The sequence below is a fragment of the Diabrotica undecimpunctata genome, chromosome 1 (genome assembly GCF_040954645.1).
Source record: "Diabrotica undecimpunctata isolate CICGRU chromosome 1, icDiaUnde3, whole genome shotgun sequence".
Taxonomy (NCBI): Eukaryota; Metazoa; Arthropoda; class Insecta; order Coleoptera; family Chrysomelidae; genus Diabrotica; species Diabrotica undecimpunctata.
Window position 1 is genome coordinate 126,036,709 of NC_092803.1, and position 24,528 is coordinate 126,061,236.

The window sequence follows — 24,528 nt, forward strand, 5'->3', positions numbered from 1 at the left end:
ACATGAAAGTTTTGGGAAGAAGCCTGCAAAAGGAGAAAAATAAAAATTAACAAACTAAGAAACACAGCTAGAGAAAAACCTATGGACAGAGATGAAATATTACAATAGTCGAAGAGTTCTACACAGAGATATATAGATCAAGAAAAAAAGATAACAATATGCAACCTCCAATTACAGTAAAAACTGGGGTACTAAATTAAGGATCAAATTTAATGCCCGATATAACAAAATCAGAAATCAAAGAGGCCCTGAAGAAAATGAAAAATAATTGAACCCCAGGAGAAGATGGAATAATATCAGAAACATTAAAAATTGAAGGAGATCTATTACTTGAAAAAATTAAACTACTTTTCAATATCTGCCTTCAAAACGCCAATATTCCAATAGACTAGAACAACGCTACTATGATTCTATTGCAAAAAGCAGATATATATATATATATATATATATATATATATATATATATATATATATATATATATATATATATATATATTGTTATGATGTGTTTTTTGTTTGAATGATGAGCAATGAGTATTTTTAATAATATAATATATAGGGTTTTTATCGCGGTTCTCAAAGAATTAGTTTGTAAGTACTTTTTTAAATTATCTTTATTATAACTATTATGAAACACACATATATATATCTAACCTAGCCAATGTAAATTTAAAATAAACTATCTTTAAATTGATATTCTTATAAAACTAATTAAATTCTATAGACAATCTAAAATTTAAACAAAACTATCTTCAAAATTGAAATTGTTATGACACTAACTAAATTATATTAACAAAATTTTGTACCTTTCTTTCACTGAATGCCTAAATGAACTGTTTTCTACTATATAGATTCTAATCACCACTGAATGTCTTCGTACTTCAGTTATCCTTGTTTTTTGTGAAATTACTTTTTCCAATTATCAGCTTCTACCAATTTAAGATATAGTTTTCTTCACCAGCATTTATACACCACCAACCAAACCAGCAAACAGCATTTATATTTATTCTTCTTTTCAATATACCAATATCCAATTATTATAAATTGATTTATACTAATCTCCAACCATAATATAATTTAATTTCTTCCAATATACTTTTATAATCTTCAATAATTATTTGTGTATAATTATAAATGTGCATTAATTATATGCATAATTTTTAATCTTCATTTAACTCACTATATCAAACAATTCGACTATTTGTACCTGATTCACTGACTCCAACTAACTTTCATATTTCTTACTAAACTTTTCTGACTGACTTCTTGAAAGTTCTGAACAATTTACTTCACTATTCACTAACTAAATGTGTCTATTAACTTTCATAATGAACTGGCCTGACTTCTGACTAAAAACTTCCAAAACTGCCCAAAACTGCCCTCTTGAATCCAAATCACGGGTATTTATATGTTTTTGGATTCTAGAACCATCTCGTAAGATATCATGTTCCAATTTGTTCCATTACTTTCATATAGATGTTCTCGAAAAAAATATCTGTTCGATCCACCGCCATAATCATTATATCGAGAATGTTCGACTGTAAACAATGGTCATCTCCGCTGATCCAGAGAATTCCATTCTTTTCTATTAATAATTTTGTTTACATTTAGGCTTTTCAGATCAGAATAAACATTCAAATTAGTAACTAACACTCTAATTTAATAAAATACACATTTCAAACAATATAACCCCACTTATATTCGTAATTATGATTCTTAATTTGACACTTGGAGTATGTATAGTTGGTTGCCTAGGCACATGGCTCACTTAAATCTATTTACAACATTAAAATTACTAAAATACAACTTTTTACAATTATTATATGCTAATTTATTAAAAATGCCCTCACATAAATATATTTTTATAAAATTCTCTAGTATATAACTTATTTAAAATAATCAAATACTTTTTTATATCTAATATTATGTAGTATATAACTTATAAATTATTTTCTATAAACCCAATCGTCACAATACCCCAAAATAATATTTAAAATAAATAATTTACTTATTATTTTTTTAAATATTAATTTTCTCATACCTTATTAAATTTAATAAATCAATTTTTTTTTTATTTAAAATGTGTTAAATACATCCCTGTTCGCTGTCTATGTCAAAACAGAGAACAACGGATCACAGTTCGGCTATTCTATGGTCAAACTGTCATGTCAAATGGAGAGAATAAAATATAACCTTAATTAAAAATATAATGGATATTGTGTTCTGTTTATTTATAGACAAAATCTAGGAATTATTTCCATTCAATATAAATTGGTAAGTTTTACACTTTTTATAAAGACATTTACACAATCAATTCTGTATCTAACCCCAAATTATGATTTTTAGGGTACCAAACAATTTCCATATGTACAAAATTCAACAAGTATGATGTCAAATTTATTCACAACAAAGAAATCTACCATCTATCTATGAAATGGATCTATCAGTAAGTTTTTTTTTTTTTTTTTAATTCTTTTCTTTGTTTAGTTGACATATTGGGCATTGGGTAGTAATTTCTTTTGCTATACTTATGTCATTCTTTGCAAAATAATTGTCCCTAAATAGCATCCATAGCTTTCTTGAACCAATATGCATATAATTGTTATGTAAATTTTTCAATATTTTCTTTGCTAAAGTTCTAGTTATTACATATACTTCTATGCCATTTATTATTTTATAATATACTCCATCTTTCCTAAGGACTTTTTGTTTTTCACTCAAATTGATCTGATCTCTTATAATTTCTTCTTTAGAATATAATCCAGTACTTTCTACTAATTGATTTAATCCAATTTTTATTGTTCGCTGCCCTTTTTGTGATGTATTTTCTAACCTTGATAAAGCATCTGCCACTATATTGGATTTTCCAGAAATGTATTTGATTTCAAATGAGTATTCACTCAATATTAGACTCCACCGATGTATTCTACTGTTTCCATATTTGTTATTTAATATAGATGTTAAAACTTGGTGATCTGTTTCTCTTGTAAATTCATTACCCAACAAATAAAATCTTAAATTTGTGACACAGTGTATTATACTTGCTAGTTCTAATTCTGAAACTGAGTAACCCTTTTCATGTGGCTTTGTAATTCTTGAAATGAATTGTATTGGGTATTCGACCCCATCATGTATTTGTAATAATACCCCTGATAATCTCTCTATTGATGCATCTGTTCTTAGTATGAATGGCTGTGTATAGTCAGGATAGTATATTTTCAAATTTGACAGAAAAATGTTTTTAATTTCTTGGAATGCTAGTTCTCTTCTCTGATCCCATCTCCATTTTACACCTTTTCTCAGTAGTTCAAGTAATGGAATTTCTTTTATACTTAGATCTGGTATCATCCTTTTATAATAATTAATTATTCCAATAAATCCTCTTAAAGTTCTTAAATTGTGTGGTGTTTTATATTCCTGAATGACTTGTGTCCGTTCTGGATCCATTTCCATTCCCTTAGTGTTAAGTTTATAACCTAGATATATGACTTCTTTTTGAAAAAATGTACATTTTTCTTGATTTATTTTTAGTCCAACTTTGTCTAATCTATTTATTATAGTTTTTAGGTGTTTCTCATGATCTTCAGCCGTTTTAGAAAAAATTAATATATCATCAATGTAGTGAATTACAAAATGTTCATATTGATCCAAAATATCATGAAGACATCTACATAGAGCACTGCAAGATGATTGAAGTCCAAATGGTACTACTTTGAATTGATATACTACTCCATCTATCTGAAATCCTGTATACTGTCTACTTTTTCTTTCTAGAGGTATTAACCAGAAACTATGCTGTAAATCGATTTTAGTGAAAAATGACATTCCTGTAATTCTTCCTAATATTCCATCTATACTCATTGGTGCTTCAAATTGCTTTTCAGTAATCTTGTTAATATTCCTTGCATCCAAACATAACCTGATTTCACCTGATCTTTTTCGTACTACTACTATGGGGTTAATAAAACGTGTGTCTGCCTTCTCAATGATCCCATCTTCTAACATATTATTAATTGTTTTGTTTACTTCTTCTCTGTATTTATATGGTATTGGGTATGATCTTGTTTTAAAATCTTTTTCCTCCTTAACTCTTATACTATGGATATAATTCTGTGCAATTCTATTTTCTTTATTGACAAGTCCCTTGTGTTGCTGCAATATGGAAATGGCTATTGATTTATATTCTTCAGGGCAATTTAAAACTTTCATCATATCTTCTTTTTTACAAATAACATTATTCTTCATTATGTACTCATTATTCCTTGCTTCCAATTTTACGCACTCCGCCTCGTAGGCATCCATCTGCTTAAAATTTCCATTCCTTAAATATTCACTACAATAATTATTCTTTACATTCTTTTGGGACATTTCCCTATCATCAAAATACATTTCTTCTTCATAAACATCATTATTTTCTTTCAATAATATCCTATCAACTCTTATTCCTTCTTCCACCTCATCTTTCTGCATAAATTTAATTATTTGCCCTTCCAAAGTTACCATTTTTTCTTCAAAATCTATCTTTACTTTCTTCTTGTCCAATTCATCATTTCCCATTAATATATCAACACATAAATCCTTGACAATAAATCCTTGCATATTAATTTCTTTATTAAGAATATTAATTTTAAAATTGGCTAGTTTATCAATTTCACCCAACTTCTTATTATTTGCACCAATAATTTTAATTTTTGGAATCTTTATTATATTTGATAGTTTTAATGTATTAAAAATAAAATTCTCCGAGACTAAAGTACTTTCTGAACCAGTATCTATCATAATTTTAATCATTTTATTTTTGGCCAAAGCATTTATATAAATTAAATTAATAGATTCAATAATTTTATCTTCATCTAAAGAAATAAATTCAGAAGGTTTTTCATAATAGCAATGGCCTAACTTGTAATTCAGAAAGTTTACTGCACAAAATTTTGATTATTAGAATTGTCAGATTGTATCTGACCACTTGGATCTGATGTCCTATGTCTTTCCCTACTATGACTTCTACTCACATTTTCCTGCCTTGTACTATTTTGTTCCCTGTCTTCGCAGCTTCTATTCCTTCGAACACAATAATTTACCTGTCTGTTATAGTTAGGTCGCTCTGTATTTCTTCTATTATTAAAATCTTGTCTATTATTATTAGTACTGTCATTAAAATGTTGTCTATTATAATTAGTATTATTATTAAAATTTTGTCTATTATAACTAGTATTATTATTAAAGTTCTGTCTATTTGGATTACTGTTATTATTATTAAAATTTTGTAAATTATTACCATACCTAGTATTAATGTTATATGATTGTCTATATTGTTGAATATCATTTTTATTATATTGAAAGTTATTATTGTTTTTTCTGTTGTTATTATTACTTGTCATATTGCCTCTTTGTATTCTTTGAATAAAATTAATAAAACTATCTATTGTTTGAATATTTTGTACAGTTACTGTTTGGACAACATCAGCATCAAAATGTCTAGATACATTTAAGACTGTTTCATCCTCTCTAAGTGGTGGTTCTAAATATTTTGCAACTGTTATCAGTTTTAATGCATAATCTACCATATTTGATTTTAAATTGTGATTATACTTTCCAAAATATAGAATTTCTCTAAACTTGGCTTGCTCTAATTCACCCCAATAATAATTTAAAAATGTATTTTCAAATGTTTGAAAATTATCTAAATCATTCTCAATACTAGCAAACCAAGTTACTGCATTGTCATTTAATGTCACTCTAATATAATCTTTAATATCATTAATATTATTCACAAATCTTAATTTATGTTTTAAACTATTTATGTATACTCTAGGATGCAAATTTTTTATATTACCAGAGAATTTAATCCCAGTCTCATTTGTTAAATTTAAGTAAGGTCTCCCTATGTCTCTCATTTGTGAAATATCATCTATTCTCTGTTCCACATTTCTTATTTGATTACAATTTATTTGGATATTTTGTTGTATATCGTCTAATTTTTCTTCTGTGTTTCTCCTGTCTTCGTTAATTTTTACTTCTAAGTTACATTTCTGTAACTCTATTTTCTGTTCTATATCTATCTTATTATCTTGAATAATCCTCTTTACTTCTGTCCTCTCATTGTCTATCCTTTTCTTGTAGTCATTCCGTATACTTTTTATTTCATTTGCTACTTTTTTCTCTGCAGCTTCAAGTTTTTTATCCATTTGTTTTTCTATTTGCTTTACAATTTTATTATTATTATCTTCTATTTTCTTTTCTAATTTTCTATAATTCTCTTCCATTTTTTTCGTGTTCTCTTCCATTTTTTTCGTATTCTCTTCCATTTTCTTCGTATTCTCTTCCATTTTCTGTTCCATTTTTTTCATGTCTTCTTTGACTTCTTTTGAATTCTCTTCTATTGTCTTGTTCATCTGCATCATTAATGACATCAAAGCTGCCATATTGACATTTTCCTCTCTTTCTGGATTCATTTCTGCAGTATCTTGTGGAACTTGAACTAAACTCTCCTCTTGTATAGGTTGTGTTTCTACTAACACATCTTCTTCATTCTTTTTGTTTCTTGTACCTTTCTTTCCTTGAGACATTTTGAGACTTTACTTGTTCAAATATAATTAAAATTAAAATCTATACTTTTTCTTTCTACTGATAATTAATTTAATTATATGAGAGCACTTATCTTCCCAAACTAATTCTTTTAAATAGAGAGCCACCGCGTTGGGTGCCAAATTGTTATGATGTGTTTTTTGTTTGAATGATGAGCAATGAGTATTTTTAATAATATAATATATAGGGTTTTTATCGCGGTTCTCAAAGAATTAGTTTGTAAGTACTTTTTTAAATTATCTTTATTATAACTATTATGAAACACACATATATATATCTAACCTAGCCAATGTAAATTTAAAATAAACTATCTTTAAATTGATATTCTTATAAAACTAATTAAATTCTATAGACAATCTAAAATTTAAACAAAACTATCTTCAAAATTGAAATTGTTATGACACTAACTAAATTATATTAACAAAATTTTGTACCTTTCTTTCACTGAATGCCTAAATGAACTGTTTTCTACTATATAGATTCTAATCACCACTGAATGTCTTCGTACTTCAGTTATCCTTGTTTTTTGTGAAATTACTTTTTCCAATTATCAGCTTCTACCAATTTAAGATATAGTTTTCTTCACCAGCATTTATACACCACCAACCAAACCAGCAAACAGCATTTATATTTATTCTTCTTTTCAATATACCAATATCCAATTATTATAAATTGATTTATACTAATCTCCAACCATAATATAATTTAATTTCTTCCAATATACTTTTATAATCTTCAATAATTATTTGTGTATAATTATAAATGTGCATTAATTATATGCATAATTTTTAATCTTCATTTAACTCACTATATCAAACAATTCGACTATTTGTACCTGATTCACTGACTCCAACTAACTTTCATATTTCTTACTAAACTTTTCTGACTGACTTCTTGAAAGTTCTGAACAATTTACTTCACTATTCACTAACTAAATGTGTCTATTAACTTTCATAATGAACTGGCCTGACTTCTGACTAAAAACTTCCAAAACTGCCCAAAACTGCCCTCTTGAATCCAAATCACGGGTATTTATATGTTTTTGGATTCTAGAACCATCTCGTAAGATATCATGTTCCAATTTGTTCCATTACTTTCATATAGATGTTCTCGAAAAAAATATCTGTTCGATCCACCGCCATAATCATTATATCGAGAATGTTCGACTGTAAACAATGGTCATCTCCGCTGATCCAGAGAATTCCATTCTTTTCTATTAATAATTTTGTTTACATTTAGGCTTTTCAGATCAGAATAAACATTCAAATTAGTAACTAACACTCTAATTTAATAAAATACACATTTCAAACAATATAACCCCACTTATATTCGTAATTATGATTCTTAATTTGACACTTGGAGTATGTATAGTTGGTTGCCTAGGCACATGGCTCACTTAAATCTATTTACAACATTAAAATTACTAAAATACAACTTTTTACAATTATTATATGCTAATTTATTAAAAATGCCCTCACATAAATATATTTTTATAAAATTCTCTAGTATATAACTTATTTAAAATAATCAAATACTTTTTTATATCTAATATTATGTAGTATATAACTTATAAATTATTTTCTATAAACCCCAATCGTCACAATATATATATATATATATATATATATATATATATATATATATATATATATATATATATATTGCCCCAAAAATAGTTAAAAGAATGGAAAGAAAATTAAAGACTTATCAACTAAGAGAACAGGCAGGATTCCGAAAAAGTTACGGAACTAAACCATCTACAAAGCATAACAACGCTAATAGAGAAAGTCATGGAATACAATAAACCTCTAGTGGTAATATTTGTCGATTTTCACAAAGCCTTTGACACAGTTGAGCTAAGCAAAATACTACAGGCGCTTAAAGAATGCAGGCTAGACTATAGGTATACAAAATTATTATACAATATTTACTTACAGGCAACAACCACTGTAAAATTACATACTAATAGTAATCACATAAAAATAGAGCGGCAATTACACAAGGACAAAGACAATGTCACCTAAACTTTTTAATACTGTACTGGAACATGCTTTTAAGAATATGGATTGGCTGACAAAGGAAATAAAAATAGATGGAGAATATCTAAACAACTTACGTTTCGCCGATGATATAGTCATAATAGCTGAAGACTTTGGAATGGCAAGAGAGATGGGACAGGGCTGTGGTTACAGAAAATGAAGGTTTATAATCTATTTCTAATGAGTGTAGAGTAATAAAATCTCATGAAGTATTCAAAAACGCTACAGGGTAATCCGTCAATAATCCGTCAATAAATTCCGTCCGCATTGCAAAATTCTGTCGTTTCATAAAGAGCAGGTAGGTATCACCCTGTTTTAAGGGATTAGTCCATTGTTATCGACAGATAAACACTGAGCCAGAGGCGCGCTAGTGGGTTAATTGACAAAAGAATATGCATTCTTAAAAATCATATTAAAGGAAATAAAAATGTAATACAGCAGAACAGTGTTATTAAAAAAATATAAAATGTAACAATAAAATATATACGAACCGAAATCGGGAAATACTCACAAACACACACGAATGAACTTTACATATTGAAACACTTGTGGGGAGTTTAAATCAATTTATTCACAAAAACTACAAAAACTTTACTGGATACGTTATTACAATTCTACATCACTATAGTCTTCATCCGAAGAACTGTCATCATCCCCTGGTGTTATAATTATAGGGTCAACCACCTGATCGACCAAGTTGTCCAGTTCCCACATTTTATCTTCCTCTTTTAAAACATGCTGGATTGCTTTTTGCCAGTTTTCTGATGTGATTTCCATAATGGCTTGATCAAACAATACCTTGACATCTTTCATTTTAAATGTGGTATTGTGCCTTGCAACATATCCTTTAACTTGTGCCCATATAAGTTAAATGGGATTTAATTCGCAATGATATGGCGGTAGGCGTAGCACAGTTACTTTATACTTTTCTGCTACATCTTCTACGGCATATTTTATGAAGCGAGATTTATGTTGTTTTACTACGGCTAGTAGTTCCTTCTTTATTGAATTTGTCTCAAACTGAATACCTTTATTTGACAGCCAGTTAATAATTTCTTGCTTTCTCCAAGCTGAAGTTGGTACCTTCTCTATGCGCCGTGAATGGTAGCTTGCATTATCCATAACCACGACCGAATCAGCTGGAAGAAATTTTAACATTTCCCCGAAGTAGTCTTCGAAGACATCCGAATTCATGTCCTCATGATAATCTCCCGTCCGACACGACTCAAAGCTTAACAAACCTTCTTTTAAAAATCCTTCTTCGCTTCCAATGTGAGCAATTATAAGCCTCTTCCCTTTTCCCGAAGGCACTTTAATACCCGTCGAAAGGCCTTCTATGAAAGCTTGGCGAGCACTTGTTACATTTTTATCTTGCCACATTTTTTGGACTATATAACCTTCGTTTATCCACGTCTCATCAAGATAAAAAATTTTCTTGTGCTCTCTGCGGTACTGTTTTATAGTTCTCAAATATTTTCGTCTCCAGCAAATGATTTCATCACTTTCCAGTAATAGTGCCTTTCGATTGTGCTTTTCCCAGGAAAAATTCATACTTTTTAAAGTTTTCCATAAAAGTTTTCTGGATATCAAAGGAATATCGTTATCTTGGCTTATCTCCATTAGTATTTTGTCAAGGGTGGGTATTTCCTTTTTAAAATAAAACGAATGAACTTTTCTTCGAATGTCACGTTTGGTGTCTTCACCTAAGATTTTTATTGGTCTTCCTGATTTTCTCTTGCATGGACTTAACTGGCCTGATATCTTTCTTTCTCGCAATAATTTAAAAATCGTGGACTGTCCAATTCCAGTCATTCGGGCACATCGCTCAACACTTTCTTGCACAGACAAACTAGGGTGATCGTGTTTTATGCAATCATATACATTTAAAATTATAACTTTTTCACTAACAGATAGCGGAGAATTTTTTACACCTCTTTTCTTTGGAGTAAATGTCGCCATTTTATAACTTTTTCACTATTTCTATATCACAATATTACTGTACGTTTAATTGGTGTAGTAACAATTACTAACTCGAATGTCGAATGTCGAATGATAATAATAAAATAAAAGAGGGATTATAATGAAAGTGTAAGTAAAACCTCATTACGCGTTATTAGTCTTCATGTTGATTTATTTTAGTTCTTAGTAATATTAGGAGGTGCGTCATACCCTTATCAGTTTCTTCTAATGCTTTTATTCGTTCAGTAAGGAAGTGAATTTGTTTTTATAAATAAAAATGTAATTAGCTTTAATGACCATATAATGGAATACGAGTTTGAAGAATAAGTTAATCGAAAAATTAAATAAAATTGGTTATCACAAAATATCCAAAATATGATATTTTGAGGTACATCAATTTTTGACGACGAAGTTGACATCCGTCCATTTGCCTACGCCCATGACGACACCGAAATTCAGGCAAATTTTATGACACTTCATGATTTATTACTCTACACTCATTTGAAACCAATTATAAATATAAACATCTCAAAAACAAAAATAATGACAAATTTGATACCCAACCAGAACATCATTATTAGTGGGCAAGAGGTAGAACTCGTAGATAAATATAAATACCTAGGACATGAAATTATAATTGGCAGGGATAATCAAACTCAGGGGAGGACAGTATAAAAAAACTGAGAAAAACTTTTAAAAGTGAGCTGCCCAAATGCCTGAAGAGAAAAGTATTTGATCAATGTATCCTCCCAGTTTTGACATGTGGAGCAGAAACACTTAATTTAACAAAAGCCTCAGCTACCAAACTAAGAGTCACACAGAGAAGACTAGAGTGATGCATTTTAGGAATAACTCTGTGAGACAAAATAAAAAAAGAAGATCAGGAGAAGAACCAAGATGACTCCATCATTCGATTATATAAGTGACATATGTGTAATAGACAAATTATTTAAATTGGTTATCAGAGCATACTGCGTATATAAATTTGCAAAAAATATTGAACCAAGGTGACTGAGGTCATCGAAAGGATAGCCAGATGAAAATGGAGATGGGCAAGACACATAGCTAAAATGACGGATGGGCAATGGACAAAGAAGTTATTGGAATTGAGAACAAGGGAAGACAAGAGAAGCGTCGGTCGACAACCTACACGATGGGCTGACGATTTAAGAAGAAAAAATAAAAACTGGATGAAAGTGGTGCAAGATAGACAGGGTTGGAAACACGAGGAAGAGGCCTATGTTCAGCAGTGGGCTTTTGAGGCTGGATGATAAAATCACAACACATTTTAACCTCCTTTCGAATATTTCTAGCATATATGTATTCCATGAAATAATTTGACATAATTAGAGCATATAAATAAAAGGCACTGTATCAAGAATGATTTTACACCAAAGTGTAAGAGCACTCACTCATTGTACTTTATATTTCTTGATCAGGTCATCCAGATTGTTAATTAGGTCTTCTCATCCATTCCAACTAAACAATTTTAAAAATGTGTTCGAAGACATGGGAACTCAATTGAGGTGCAGGGGTGCTTCCAGAAGAAGAGTTTTAGCAAGGGTATTTGAACTATGAGCTTAAGAGTTTTTGACTGAAAACACAATTTCTAAATCCGTGAGCATTGCACAAGTAGCAATGGCTAATGAAATTTGCTAATAAACTAAATGGAGTCACCAAAGTGGGAACAACTACCATCACATTCATGGTGAGTGACAAATGTCATCACTGACACAAAAAGTAATGTTTCAAACCTCTGACCACCGGCCTCATAAATAATATGCTAAAAATAATCTTAAAAATCGCTCATCACAGAATATATAAAAAATTGTGAGGCCAAAGTCTGACAGACATATTTTTCATTCAGTGCAAACAAAGCTTATGTTGGGGAAATATGTTGCAGATAAAAAACAAAAGAGAATGGTTATCTTGCAGCCTCGAGAGCTAAAATTACAATGATAATAGCCAACCTTCGTAACTGAGGGGTATGTAAGGATGTCACTTAAAGAAGATTCAGCATATTAATGGATATATAATAAAGAAAAACTAGATAAATGTAGCATAGTATATATATTTTCAGATATTGGTCTCCTTTTTTGTAGAATTCCTCTTAGCCTTGAGTTAGACCATCCATTTGCTTACTTATTGTAACATTGTTATTGTGGCATATTTTTGTAAATACTATTTGAAACACTATTTCCTTTTACATTAGTTACCAAATATTATACATTAAAGTAGGTAAGTAACTAGGAGTACAAGCATTAGGTGCTATAATTGATTGTTCATTTCTTTTGTCTCTCAATGATCTGTGTTATCTCCTTCTATTACTCGTATTGTTTCAAGTTTATAAATAATTTATTTCTTCGAGATTCAGTAAATATGAAGAATAAAAAGAAAAATATAACTTAACTTACTTGAATTTACGTGAACTTAAATTCACTTTTTTACAAAAACTCTTTTCATAAAACACCCTAAAGCATTTTCTTTTACTCTATTCATGCAAAAGATTATGAAATATTTGAGTCAGCACATAAATTTAGACCTACCTTAATTGTAAACAACTTTATCTGCTCTTTGACCTTCTTTTTCATTTTCTCCCTTGGCTTCCTTTCAGTTTCACCCTTCATTAATTGTTTCATGTACTCTAAATCGGAAATTTGTTCATTAGCTAATTTCTGATTACCATCTTCTGATTCACTTTTAGAATCAGATTCTTCTTTATCTTCATTAGGTAAATTACTTATATCTTCATTTTTTTCTTCATTTCCTTCTTCCTCTTCATTTGCTTGCATAGTTTTAAGCTTGTGTAGCTTTTCGGATTCATTTGGGGCATGAACTTGTAGATATTCTTCAAACAATGGATCATTTTTGTACTAAAATTATAAATAAAGCATTATATTAAGATACTTACATCATGTACAGAAAAATGACAATGAAGAGACAATAATGAACTATAAATGTGTATGTCCTTTATAATAAAAAAATGCAAGAAATCTGTTTTTATCAGTTTTTATAATACATGTTATGTAAACTGAACAAAAACATGATAAAAATGAAAAATTCAGAAATATTAATAGAAACCATTTTTGTAAAGGTTAGTAAAAAATATGATCAGGCCATTTTAGTAGTATGTATGCAAAATATTTTCCAGTAGTACCTAAAAACACAAGACTCTGAATGAGGAAACCTAAACACAAGACTCTGGAGGAGGCATCATATACTTGGTTTTGTGTACAAAGAATGTAGTTTACCGTTATTAAGACCAATTCATTAAAAGGTTGGCATATTTCAGCTTACTATCACATAAGAAGTGTGTCCAGCAAAAATATTTCTAGAGTTCAAAATAACTTATTGGATTTTGTAAAAAAGCCTTCATAACTGAGTAAGTGACTAAAGGATAAAAAATGTATACACACTGACTCATCATAATGGAATGGAGGAAGTATAAATTTGGTCTCCTTTTTTAAAAGAGAGCCAAAAGGAGTATTTGGATGGGCACCACTTATAAAACATTTATTTGACTGTTTTATGTTAGATGCAACTAAATATTTAAGTAAGTGTGGATTAAAGGTCAAAGAAAAATCTAAAGAAACTACAAGATCACATGAAAGTGCCTCATAAAATTAAAACAACCATAATTGATGTTTTACCAAGAAATAAATTACAGTCAAGTGTATATACAAAATATACTAAACACAATGTACCTGTGACATAAAAATTCATCTAAGGTTGTTTTAGGATCTTGCTAGATCTCCTGTTTCTCTGTGTTTTTCTCTTGTATAGAATACAAGGGAAGAGAAACTCAGGACGACGCAAAATATCCTGGCTAAGAAATTTGAGAGAGTGGTTCAGTTGCAGCTCATTAGAATTATTCAGAAGCGCAACCAATAAAATTAAAATAGCGATGATGATTTCCAACCTCCGATAGGAGAATGAACCTGAAGAAGAAGAAGATGTTCTGTGCATTTCAGTTTTCTCACTTTTATGCATCGAGCAAAAAGACAAAAGAGGGAATCTAATCGTTATGAAAAGGAGACCAAAAAAGTGGCCTCTGATGGCGGACATATCCGGAAATGTGAATGCGCCAAATTTAAATTTCATGACACTTCACAATAATCATACAGTGGTGTAGGGGTTCTAATTTATCTATTTATTTGTTATATTACATAATATTAATATTACGTAATATTAATACATAATACAGTCTTTTTAACACTAGAACATAATAAAGTTTTAATTAAATAATAACAATAATAGTCTAAAATGTGAAACAATTGTTAAAAAACTTCAATAGAAAATACAAATAATCTTTCATGTGACAGTTGGGACAAACAATAACATCAGCAATAACATAACCCAACTAAATTTGATTTCTTAAACAAGGAAAGAGTCTCTCTTTCCTTGTTTAATGTGGCCTCTCAAGACGGCACTTCCTGTCTAACAATATTTTTGCCCCCACTACCTTTACATTCCCTCTTCTGTCTTTTTGCTGGATGCTTTTATGAGAGAAAATATATCTTTTTCACCTTATACATCTTTGTATTTGTAACATATTTCACCACCAAATTAATAAATGAGGAGGAGTGGACATCAAAAAAATTTGTTCACTAGCTGAAACAGAGTAGAAAAGAAGATCCAATGGCAGTTGAATTCCTGGCAGCAGTTAGAAAGCTATTTGATCATATGGAAGAACTGGAACATAACACTAGGAGTGAATAAATCAAGAAAATTTATAGAATGGGCAGAGAGGGGGAAGAAGATGACAGCAAAATATGTAAAGAAATGCAACTAGTAGCCAGAGATAAGAAAGTTATGGTAATCATTACAAAACTGAATGGAATTTGTAACATTGAGATTTAATTTAAATGTAAGATAATTTACCTAATTAGTTTTTTAATATTGTTCTGAAGCTATTTTGATGTGGTATCTTAATTTACTATTTTTGTTGGAAATAAGCCACAATTTTACTTAAAAAAAAAGTTTAATTGAAGTTTTGATTTCCATTTCAGAAATCGTTTTCAACTACCTTTTAAAAAAATATAGAATTTTTAAAAAAATTACTATTTTTGTTGGGAATAGTTCTCAAAAGGTATTTTGAAAATGATATTTGAAGGGGAAATTGAAATGTTAATTAAACTTATTTTAAAGTAAAACTGTTGCTTATTTCCAACAAAAATAGTGAATTAGTTTGTGTAGAAATGTAAAATAAATATGATAAATACATACCTTTTCTAATAACTGTTCTGCTTCATCTGATTTATGTTTCTTTTTTGTTTTCTTCTGTTCAGTAACTTCTTTATTTTCAGACTCTGTTTCCTTTTTATTATTTTTCTTAAATTGCTCACTATCTTGGGCATATTTACTCCAAGCCTTGGGTTTGTTTTTATCTCCTATTTAAAAAATAATAACCTTGAACAACGAGCACTACAATAACTATTATACTTAATATTCTGTTTTCATATATTTATTCCTCTAGCAAAGACTATGAAATTATGTATTAGGCTTACCTAAGGCAACACAGTTTTCAACTGTGATTTTACTTGTTTTGATAAATGTATTATTAAGTGATTGAATTGCTTCTTCCGCCTCTAATTCATTCTGGTATCCCACAAAACAGAACTTTCGGAATTTACCTTCTGGTGTATATTTTAACTGAATGTCAGTGACAGTTCCTTTTTGGCTAAATATTTGTTGTATAGTTTGTTCGGTGATCTAAAATTATTTTTGTATAAATGTTTTACCTATATATTATAATTAACTTACGTTTTTAGGCAGATTTTTTACTATTAAACGAGACATTGTAAATACCTTTAACAGATAGATAGGTTTAGGTTATATTTATATTCACTCACACGTCAACCACGTGCAAATAAACGCAAACTGTCAATTTCTTCTCTTTAGCTATAATGGAATTTCTCCGAATCTGATTTAAGATTTCGCGGTGATTTCGTGTCTAAATAGGACCGTACAATTCGGTTTTACGGGCGAAGATTTTACGTGACAACGTCTTTTTCTCGGTAGAATATTTATTGATATGAATATTATTAAATTGCACAATAGGAACAAGGAATTGAATGAAAATAAGAACTGCACAAATTTTAACTATAGAAATATATTTTGTTTACTAAAACATTGTACATGTAAACTTAAACTTAACTAATTTCTATTTCAGTGAGTTTTCTAACGCCAAAAACGCTCGAGAAAGACAGAGACACAAGCACGCACCGATTCAACGCGCCTAATTCTCTAGTGCTGCGCGCGCAGCGGACCGATCATGTTTGAGTGGGAGAGAGACGCAAGGCATTCGCCGGTCCGGCGGGCCTCTCTCTCGTTCGGTGACTCATCGTAACAGACGTGAGCGGGCGTTACACTTTTTCATGAGTGACTCCGAGCCACAACCTAATTTAAGACGTTGTCACGTCAAAATGTTTTAATAAAAGTTTTTTTGGATAAATCAAGTTATTATATAAGTAAGAGCTTGTTCAAATATTACGTAAGCACTTATGGCGGATGGGGGCTCTTTGCTTTGCTTATTTTTGATGACATGACAGTAGTTATTTACTTTTTTACACATATTTCCACACATACACATTATATTTATATTTGAATTAGACAAATATTTATACTTGAAGGTGGCGTTACAATTAATGAACATTAAGAAAGATTCAATTTCGAGTTTGCAGGAAATGTGTTAGATGAACAATTGAGTTCAAAGAAATTGATGGCTATCATGTTACTGCAAAATATGTTGGGTTGATTCTAACTCGATGGACTGGACGAATAAGTTCTTCCAGGTTACACAGACATTAAATGGTGTTTAGAATATTTGCGTGAAAGCGAATACTTGCTTCAACTTGTAAAATATAGAAACAGATAAACAGAATGCTGTGGACCAAGTGGCCTATTTAGTTAAATTACTAGACAACATTGTAGCTATCTTCACCGCAGCCTATTCTAGGCTGCCTATTCAATTTAGGAATGTGTAAATTTAAAATGGAAAATTTTAATTTTTTAGCTGATAGCTGAAAAGCATGTGATCAAAGAATATAGACCATCGAGCAAAAAGACAAAAGAGGGAATCTAATCGTTATGAAAAGGCGACCAAAAAAGTGGCCTCTGATGGCGGACATATCCGGAAATGCGAATGCGCCAAATTTAAATTTTTCGACACTTATTAACAGTAGCTATAAAATAGTTTTCAGAATGTGTCTTAGACGAGAAAATTTTAATTAAATATTAACGATAACAGTCTAAAATATGAAACAATTGTTAAAAAACTTCAATATAAATAAGATTTAATGTGACAGTTGGGACAAATAATAACATAACCCAACTAAATTTGATTTCTTAAACAAGGAAAGACTCTCTTTCCTTGTTTAATTTGGCCTCTCAAGATGGCACTTCCTGTCTAACAATATTTTTGCCCCCACTACCTTTACATTCCCTCTTTTGTCTTTTTGCTCGATGATATAGACGCATATATGCGTCTATATTCTTTGATGTGACGATCAAAATGGCGAAGAAGAATTTTTGATAAAAAAAGAAGAATTAGGTCTATCAGTCAAAGGTTATGTTGATGTTTACCGTTTGCATGTATTCTTGAATTATGAATTCTGATGTAAAATATTTAAAATTACATTAAATTTATAAAAATGTTTTCAATTTGTCGACAAAACCATCCTGCTACAGCTGTAGAACATGCGATATCTTGTTATTTTTTTAACAAGGTAGAAAAATGTTTGGTTACAGCAGGCGCTAATGTTCTCAAAATATACAAATTAGTTCCTGATGTAGATTCTCGACTAAGATCAGAAAGATATTCTGGTAATTATAATATATATTGAGTAAACAGTAGTTAGATCCTTTTGTATAGTGTTTTGAGATTAGTTTTTGACATATTCACATTATGACTAACATATTACTGATTTACATTTTCAGAATTTTATCCTCCAAAATCGAAGCTAGAATGTGTAGCTCATTACACACTCTTTGGCAATATTATGTCAATCCAAAGTGTTTCTTTGACAAGTTGTCAAAGAGATGCATTGCTTTTGGGTTTTTCAGATGCAAAACTTTCTGTAGTGGAGTATGATCCTGAAAACCATGACTTAAGGACCTTAAGTTTGCATTATTTTGAAGAAGAAGATATGAAGGTAATATTTGCTCTACAAAGTATATAAGTTTTTGAATGCCACTTAGTATATTTTATGGTTACGAATATAATAATAGACCTCTTTTTATTATTAGTTCAGTTTAGGAGGATGCAGTAAGGAAGTCTATTATGCTTGAAGTGCCTAATATTATACCTGTTTTACCCAAGTTGCCCATTTTGTTCAGATTACGTTGGCCTCAGGCCTTTAGATATTTTTAAAATACCTAGGTGTTATCTGGTCCAGTTGATAACTGATACATGATAGAAAATAGCAGCATTTGGTGCTTAAAATTTTGCCTGACTGAAGGAGGAGTAGTAGTAGTTATTATGGCGAAAAGGAATATGATATAAATAACTATTCCTTGTTCTATGCAATAGCATTGATTAAAAAGGTGCTGAAACTGTTTTTTGTGCTATTTCTAATTTAAGTATGTTTAGATGGGATTAAGCCACAACTGATTGTAATGAAAATTACATTTTATAATTTTTATTTGATGTTTCCATTTCCACTTCTAAAATCATTTAAAAACATATTATTTTAAAATAATGTTCATTACCATTCTTCTTCTTCTTCTTCTTTTTGGCTTTTATTCTTCTGAATAATCAGCCAGTACATTTGTTTTGTTAATTTTTGGGCCACTGTCGTGAGTCTGAGAATATCTCATGCCCTATTATCAATTATCATTGACATATAGACATTTTTTTTTTCTACAAATCTACATTTTATTTATGTTTTCTATTTTCTTATCGTTGGTTTAAATGTTAATATTGGATAGGTTATTATTAAGGTTATAATTTTATATGGTTGATCTGTAGGAATCTGATAAGAATTTTGATAATTTTAGGGTTAATCTCGCATAGAAGCATTGGTATGTTAATTGGGGTTTTAATATTAATTTTGATCAGCTCCTGATAGACATCATAATCTTTTATTTTGTTTATTGGGCATTCCCAAAATATGTGTTCTAGTGTATCCATTTGCCCACATTCACAGTATGGGTTATCGCGAATGTTGATTTTATATAAATGTACTCCTGTCAGGCAATGACCACTCCTCATTCTAATAATGGTAGTAATATGCCGCCTATCTATGTATGGGATTGTGTCAAACCATGGTTTATTAGGAAAAAAATTTTGTATGTTGTTATACCACTTGCCTTTATATTGAAAAGAATTTAACCAATTATTTTGATGCATAGAACATATTTTATTTTTTAATAATGGCATGATATCCAAGTTACTTAATCGAATTTTAGCAGGAATATTTAATTCAGCCCCAATCTTTGCCAGTTTGTCAGCTATTTCATTTCCCTTGATATCATTATGTCCAGGAATCCAACATAATCTAATATCTTTTCCATATTTATTTAAATAGTATAGTTTCTTTTTAACTTGCAAGACTCTGTAATCTTTTGTTGCAGTTATCATATTGTTATTAATGTTGTCTATAGCGCTCTTTGAGTCCGTAAATATTATAGCTTTATCAAAACTTTTTTCCTCACAAATCATTAGACCCTTTTGAATAGCTATTATTTCTGCTGTACAGATATTAATAAGTGAAGGAATTTTTTCAGAAAAGGAATAATTTATACTACAGACTGTTTCAAGTTAAGAATTCACAACTGAACAGATAGGCCAGTGCATTTCTTACGGGCGTATGTTGCCAATAGTTCACGGGACTATGCAGGGCCGGCCGAAATAACCCATTCTTTATTTATATTCAAATTTTTATTTATATTTTCCAATGTTAATCAAATTTATTTTAAAAAGATAGGTACGTATCTATTTAATAAGCTTAACGACTACAATTACTTATAAATATGGTTACATTTTCAGGGAAGTGATTTTAAAGATTATTAGAAAAATGTCTTTATTAGTGGTTAAAATATTAGGTTTTACGCAATTGGTTAATTATTATGGCACAGGTAATTCTGACAGCTTAGGTGTCAACTCTCAAAATTATTTATAAAATATTACTTTCACAATAGTTAATAAATAGAAAGCAATAATAATTAAGATATTGTGCTTAAACTTCCATTATCGGGCAAGCCGGGCTAACAGGCCCTAACAGTAAACAATATTGATTACTTTATAATTGACTATTAATAGTTTTCTAATTCTCTTTATGTACTTAGTCATTCCAAACAATAGTGTCATTTGGAAAGCACATTTGGAAAGCAGACAGATTTATGAGTTATAGATAAATGAGCGGTATGTTTTTCAAAATAGTGTAATTAGGTGAAGTGGAGATTATATGTTTGTCTGTATACATAAGCCCAAACTGCCCGATTACGTTTTTAAATTCTTCTGCCCGGACAAGGGTTAAGGCATAACCATCGCGCACTCAAATCTCAAGTGTAAAAAATTATATTGTTAAAATGGATCCAGTTTTGCCGTTTAAAAGTGGTCAAATTTTACATCTGAGTGCTAAAAAAGTGATCTTAAACGTAGTGAGATACCACATTAATTTGCTTCGAGATGAAAGTCAACGTATTGTATTCGACAAAGTATCCGCGATGACAGGAGTGTCAGTTCGTACGATTCAAAAAATCGTACAGGAAGACAAAGAAGGTGAGCTTTCTGAGGTAAAAACAAACAGAAAAAGAACCCGTTGCCGAAACAACTCCAGAGACTATACTTACGATGAAGGTGTTCGTATCGGCGTTCGTCGAACAGTGCATAGTTTTTTTTTTGAAAACATTCCTCCTACTTTGAATCGTCTTCTGCCAAAAGTGAACCAAGACGAAAACTTGCCAAATTTTACCCGCAGTACAATGTACAGGTTGTTAAAAGACATGAACTTTGTTTATGCAAAACGTGATAAAAGTGCCGTGCTAATAGAACGTCCTGATATAATTGCATGGAGGCATGGATATTTAAGGGCCATTAAACAATATCGGGCTGAGGGCTATGACATTGTGTATTTGGATGAGTCATGGGTCAATGTGGGGCACTCGGTTTCCAGAGAATGGAAAGACAAAACCGTCACCTCGGCAAGAGATGCGTTCATAAAAGGGCTAAGTACTGGACTAAAGCATCCCACTCAGCGTGGACCACGTTTCATCCTTGTCCATGCCGGAAGTGAAAATGGTTTTGTAAACGGTGCTGAAATGTTTTTCCTTGCAAAAAAAAACAGCGCTGATTATCACGACGAAATGGACGGTCCGTGTTTTGAGAACTGGTTTGAAAACAAACTGTTGCCCAACTTAGTTCGAAAAACGGTTATTGTTATGGACAATGCTCCATATCATAGTGTAAAAACCGAGTTGTTGCCTAACCAATCGTGGAATAAGAATAACATTATGGACTGGTTAAGACAAAAAGACATATTTTTTGAAGAAAATTATCTGAAGTGCGAGCTTTTGGAGGTAGTCGCGCAATTTAAACAAAATTTTGATAATTACAAAATTGAAGAACTTTGTAAACAACAAAATAATGTCAAAGTGCTTCGTTTGCCTCCATACCATTGCGAATTAAATCCAATTGAAATGGTATGGAGCCAAGTAAAAAGGCATGTGGCCGTAAATAACAGCACCTTCAAAGCGAAGGATATGGAGGACCTCATAAAAAAAGCGTTTTCAAATGTTACGTCTGATAACTGGAAAAACTATATTCAACATGTAATGACTCTGGAGAAAAAATTTTGGGAAGTGGACGGTCTAATGGAAGACGTAACTCCCATAGTTATAGATTTATATGATAGTAGTGACAATTCCGATTTGGATATGGACGAAGAATGTACATAGTTTTTGATAATTGTAATATTGTAAATATATAAATGTCAAACTAAAAAACCAAATAATTTGTTACATTTCTATGGTTCTGTTGTATTTTTTTTAAAATATACAGAAGTTTTTATTGTTTTTTTATGTTTTTTACTGACACTAATAATATCTACCACAATACTCACTCAATTTGTTCATTAAACAATTAAGAATATTTTTAAGAGTCTGATGATGACCTAAGCCGAAATTTAATAAATAACTGTTGTGAGAAAAAGACATGTCTTTAATTTTTATTTTTCAAAAAAACAAAAAAAATTTAAAGTTACCTAAGTGAAAAAACGTCTAATGTGCAATATAACATGCAGTTCGGCCCTGCTTTTTCGCTGCAACTCCACTACTCTCGCCTATCTCAGTCTATCGGTAGTTCTGGCATCACCGCTTCCCATAAGGCTCCTTTATGAATTCTTAACTTGACACAGACATTAGGTATGTGTATTCCTATGCCCGTTTTGGCTTCCTCAAGGTTTTGATTTTTTTGTTTTTTTGAAGCATCTGTAAATATTTGTATGTAATTATAGTAATACGAATTTACAAAATTGTAATATTCCCAAAGGTTATGGGAACTATTTTTTTTTAATAATGTTTTTATAATTGGTATATTATAAGTGTAGATATCATATTCATTTGAGTAGCAGGCTGGTATGTCACTTGTGTTCATTGATGGTAAAAACTTTTTAACTTCTGTTATAGCGTCAATCAAATATGTTGGATTTTTTCCCTTCCAATATCCTTGTTGATAACCATGATATTTTTTTAAGTCTAGAAGCATATTTAATAATGAGTGATTTGGAGTTGTGCTAATCTTTGCTATGTATTTCGTGGCAATCCATTTAAATCTATGGTGTAGATCGATAGTTGCACTTTCTGCTAAAATGACATTAGTGGGAGTAGATTTCATCATCCCATGTGTTGTTCTTAAAGCTTGGAATTGTATTCGGTTTAATTTCATAAAATTTTGTTGAGAGAAGTTATTAATTATACTAGCGCCATAATCTAATTGTGATTGTATCAAGCCATTATATATTAATTTTAGTGTTCTTGGGTCTGATCCCCACCATACTCTACAAAGAGCACGTATTATATTAATGCCCTTTTGGGCTTTATTAATCATGTTATCTATTTGGTCTGACCAATTTAGATTGTGCTTAAAAATTATACCTAAATATTTTTTCGACAGAACATTAGGGATTATATAGTCATTAATTTTTATATCTGGTGGATTACTAATAGGACGGTTCATTTTAAACCACAAAGTCTCGCATTTTGATGAGGATAGTTTAAGATTATGTGTATCAAACCATTTGGATAATTCATATAAGATAAAGTTTACCTGATTTGCTATATGGTTAAAATTACTACCTTTTGTTAAGATAATTAGATCATCTGCATATGACAGAAGTACACAATTTTCAGGTATTATTGTGTATATATTTTTAAGATAAATATTGAATAATATTGGGCTTAAAGGTGAGCCTTGTATTAGACCTTGTGTAGTATGCGATGGTCCAACCATTTCGTGATAATGATTTTTAACATATAGAGTCCTATTGTTTAAGAATTGAAATATAAGGTTATTGATGTCTACTGGAATATGAAGATTATTAAGAAGTCTGTATAGTATGTAAATATTCACATGATCGAAAGCTGCTTTAATATCTAAGAAAGTAGCATTTACATATTGGTTTTGTGAGAAAGCCAATTGAACATAAGTATTTAAATAATTTAAATTATCGTTAACTCCCATACCTTTTCTAAATCCTACTTGAAATTGGCTAAATGTTTTTTGATTTTCCACGATCCAATCCAGCCTATTTTTAATCATTGATTCCAGTAGTTTTACTACACATGATGAAAGTCCCAGAGCTCTAAAATTTTCTGCTCTTAAATTATAATTTTGAATTTTGTTGTTCTTAGGAATACTTATAATAATCTGAGTTTTCCACTCATTGGGAATCAGTTCACCTTCTTTAACCTTGTTGTATAAATTTAGTAGCCATATTAGCCC

The 24,528-nt window shown here is 30.2% G+C and overlaps 2 protein-coding genes across 2 annotated transcripts in view; one reads left to right on the plus strand and one right to left on the minus strand.

Annotated features, from left to right (window-relative positions):
- The window catches only part of LOC140431555 (probable RNA-binding protein 19), a 47,171-nt gene extending 30,672 nt beyond the window's left edge, over positions 1-16,499 (minus strand). The window contains exons 1-4 of the mRNA XM_072519454.1: positions 16,350-16,499; positions 16,094-16,298; positions 15,813-15,976; positions 13,133-13,459 (exon numbers count right to left, since the gene is read on the minus strand). Of these exons, the coding sequence (XP_072375555.1) occupies positions 13,133-13,459; positions 15,813-15,976; positions 16,094-16,298; positions 16,350-16,385 (732 nt within the window). The 5' untranslated portion in view covers positions 16,386-16,499. The remainder of the gene's footprint in view (positions 1-13,132; positions 13,460-15,812; positions 15,977-16,093; positions 16,299-16,349) is intronic.
- Positions 16,500-18,127: 1,628 nt separating this feature from the next.
- Cpsf160 (cleavage and polyadenylation specificity factor subunit 1) overlaps positions 18,128-24,528 on the plus strand; it is a 69,634-nt gene continuing 63,233 nt past the window's right edge. Inside the window, exons 1-2 of the mRNA XM_072519459.1 lie at positions 18,128-18,410; positions 18,525-18,739. Of these exons, the coding sequence (XP_072375560.1) occupies positions 18,239-18,410; positions 18,525-18,739 (387 nt within the window). The 5' untranslated portion in view covers positions 18,128-18,238. The remainder of the gene's footprint in view (positions 18,411-18,524; positions 18,740-24,528) is intronic.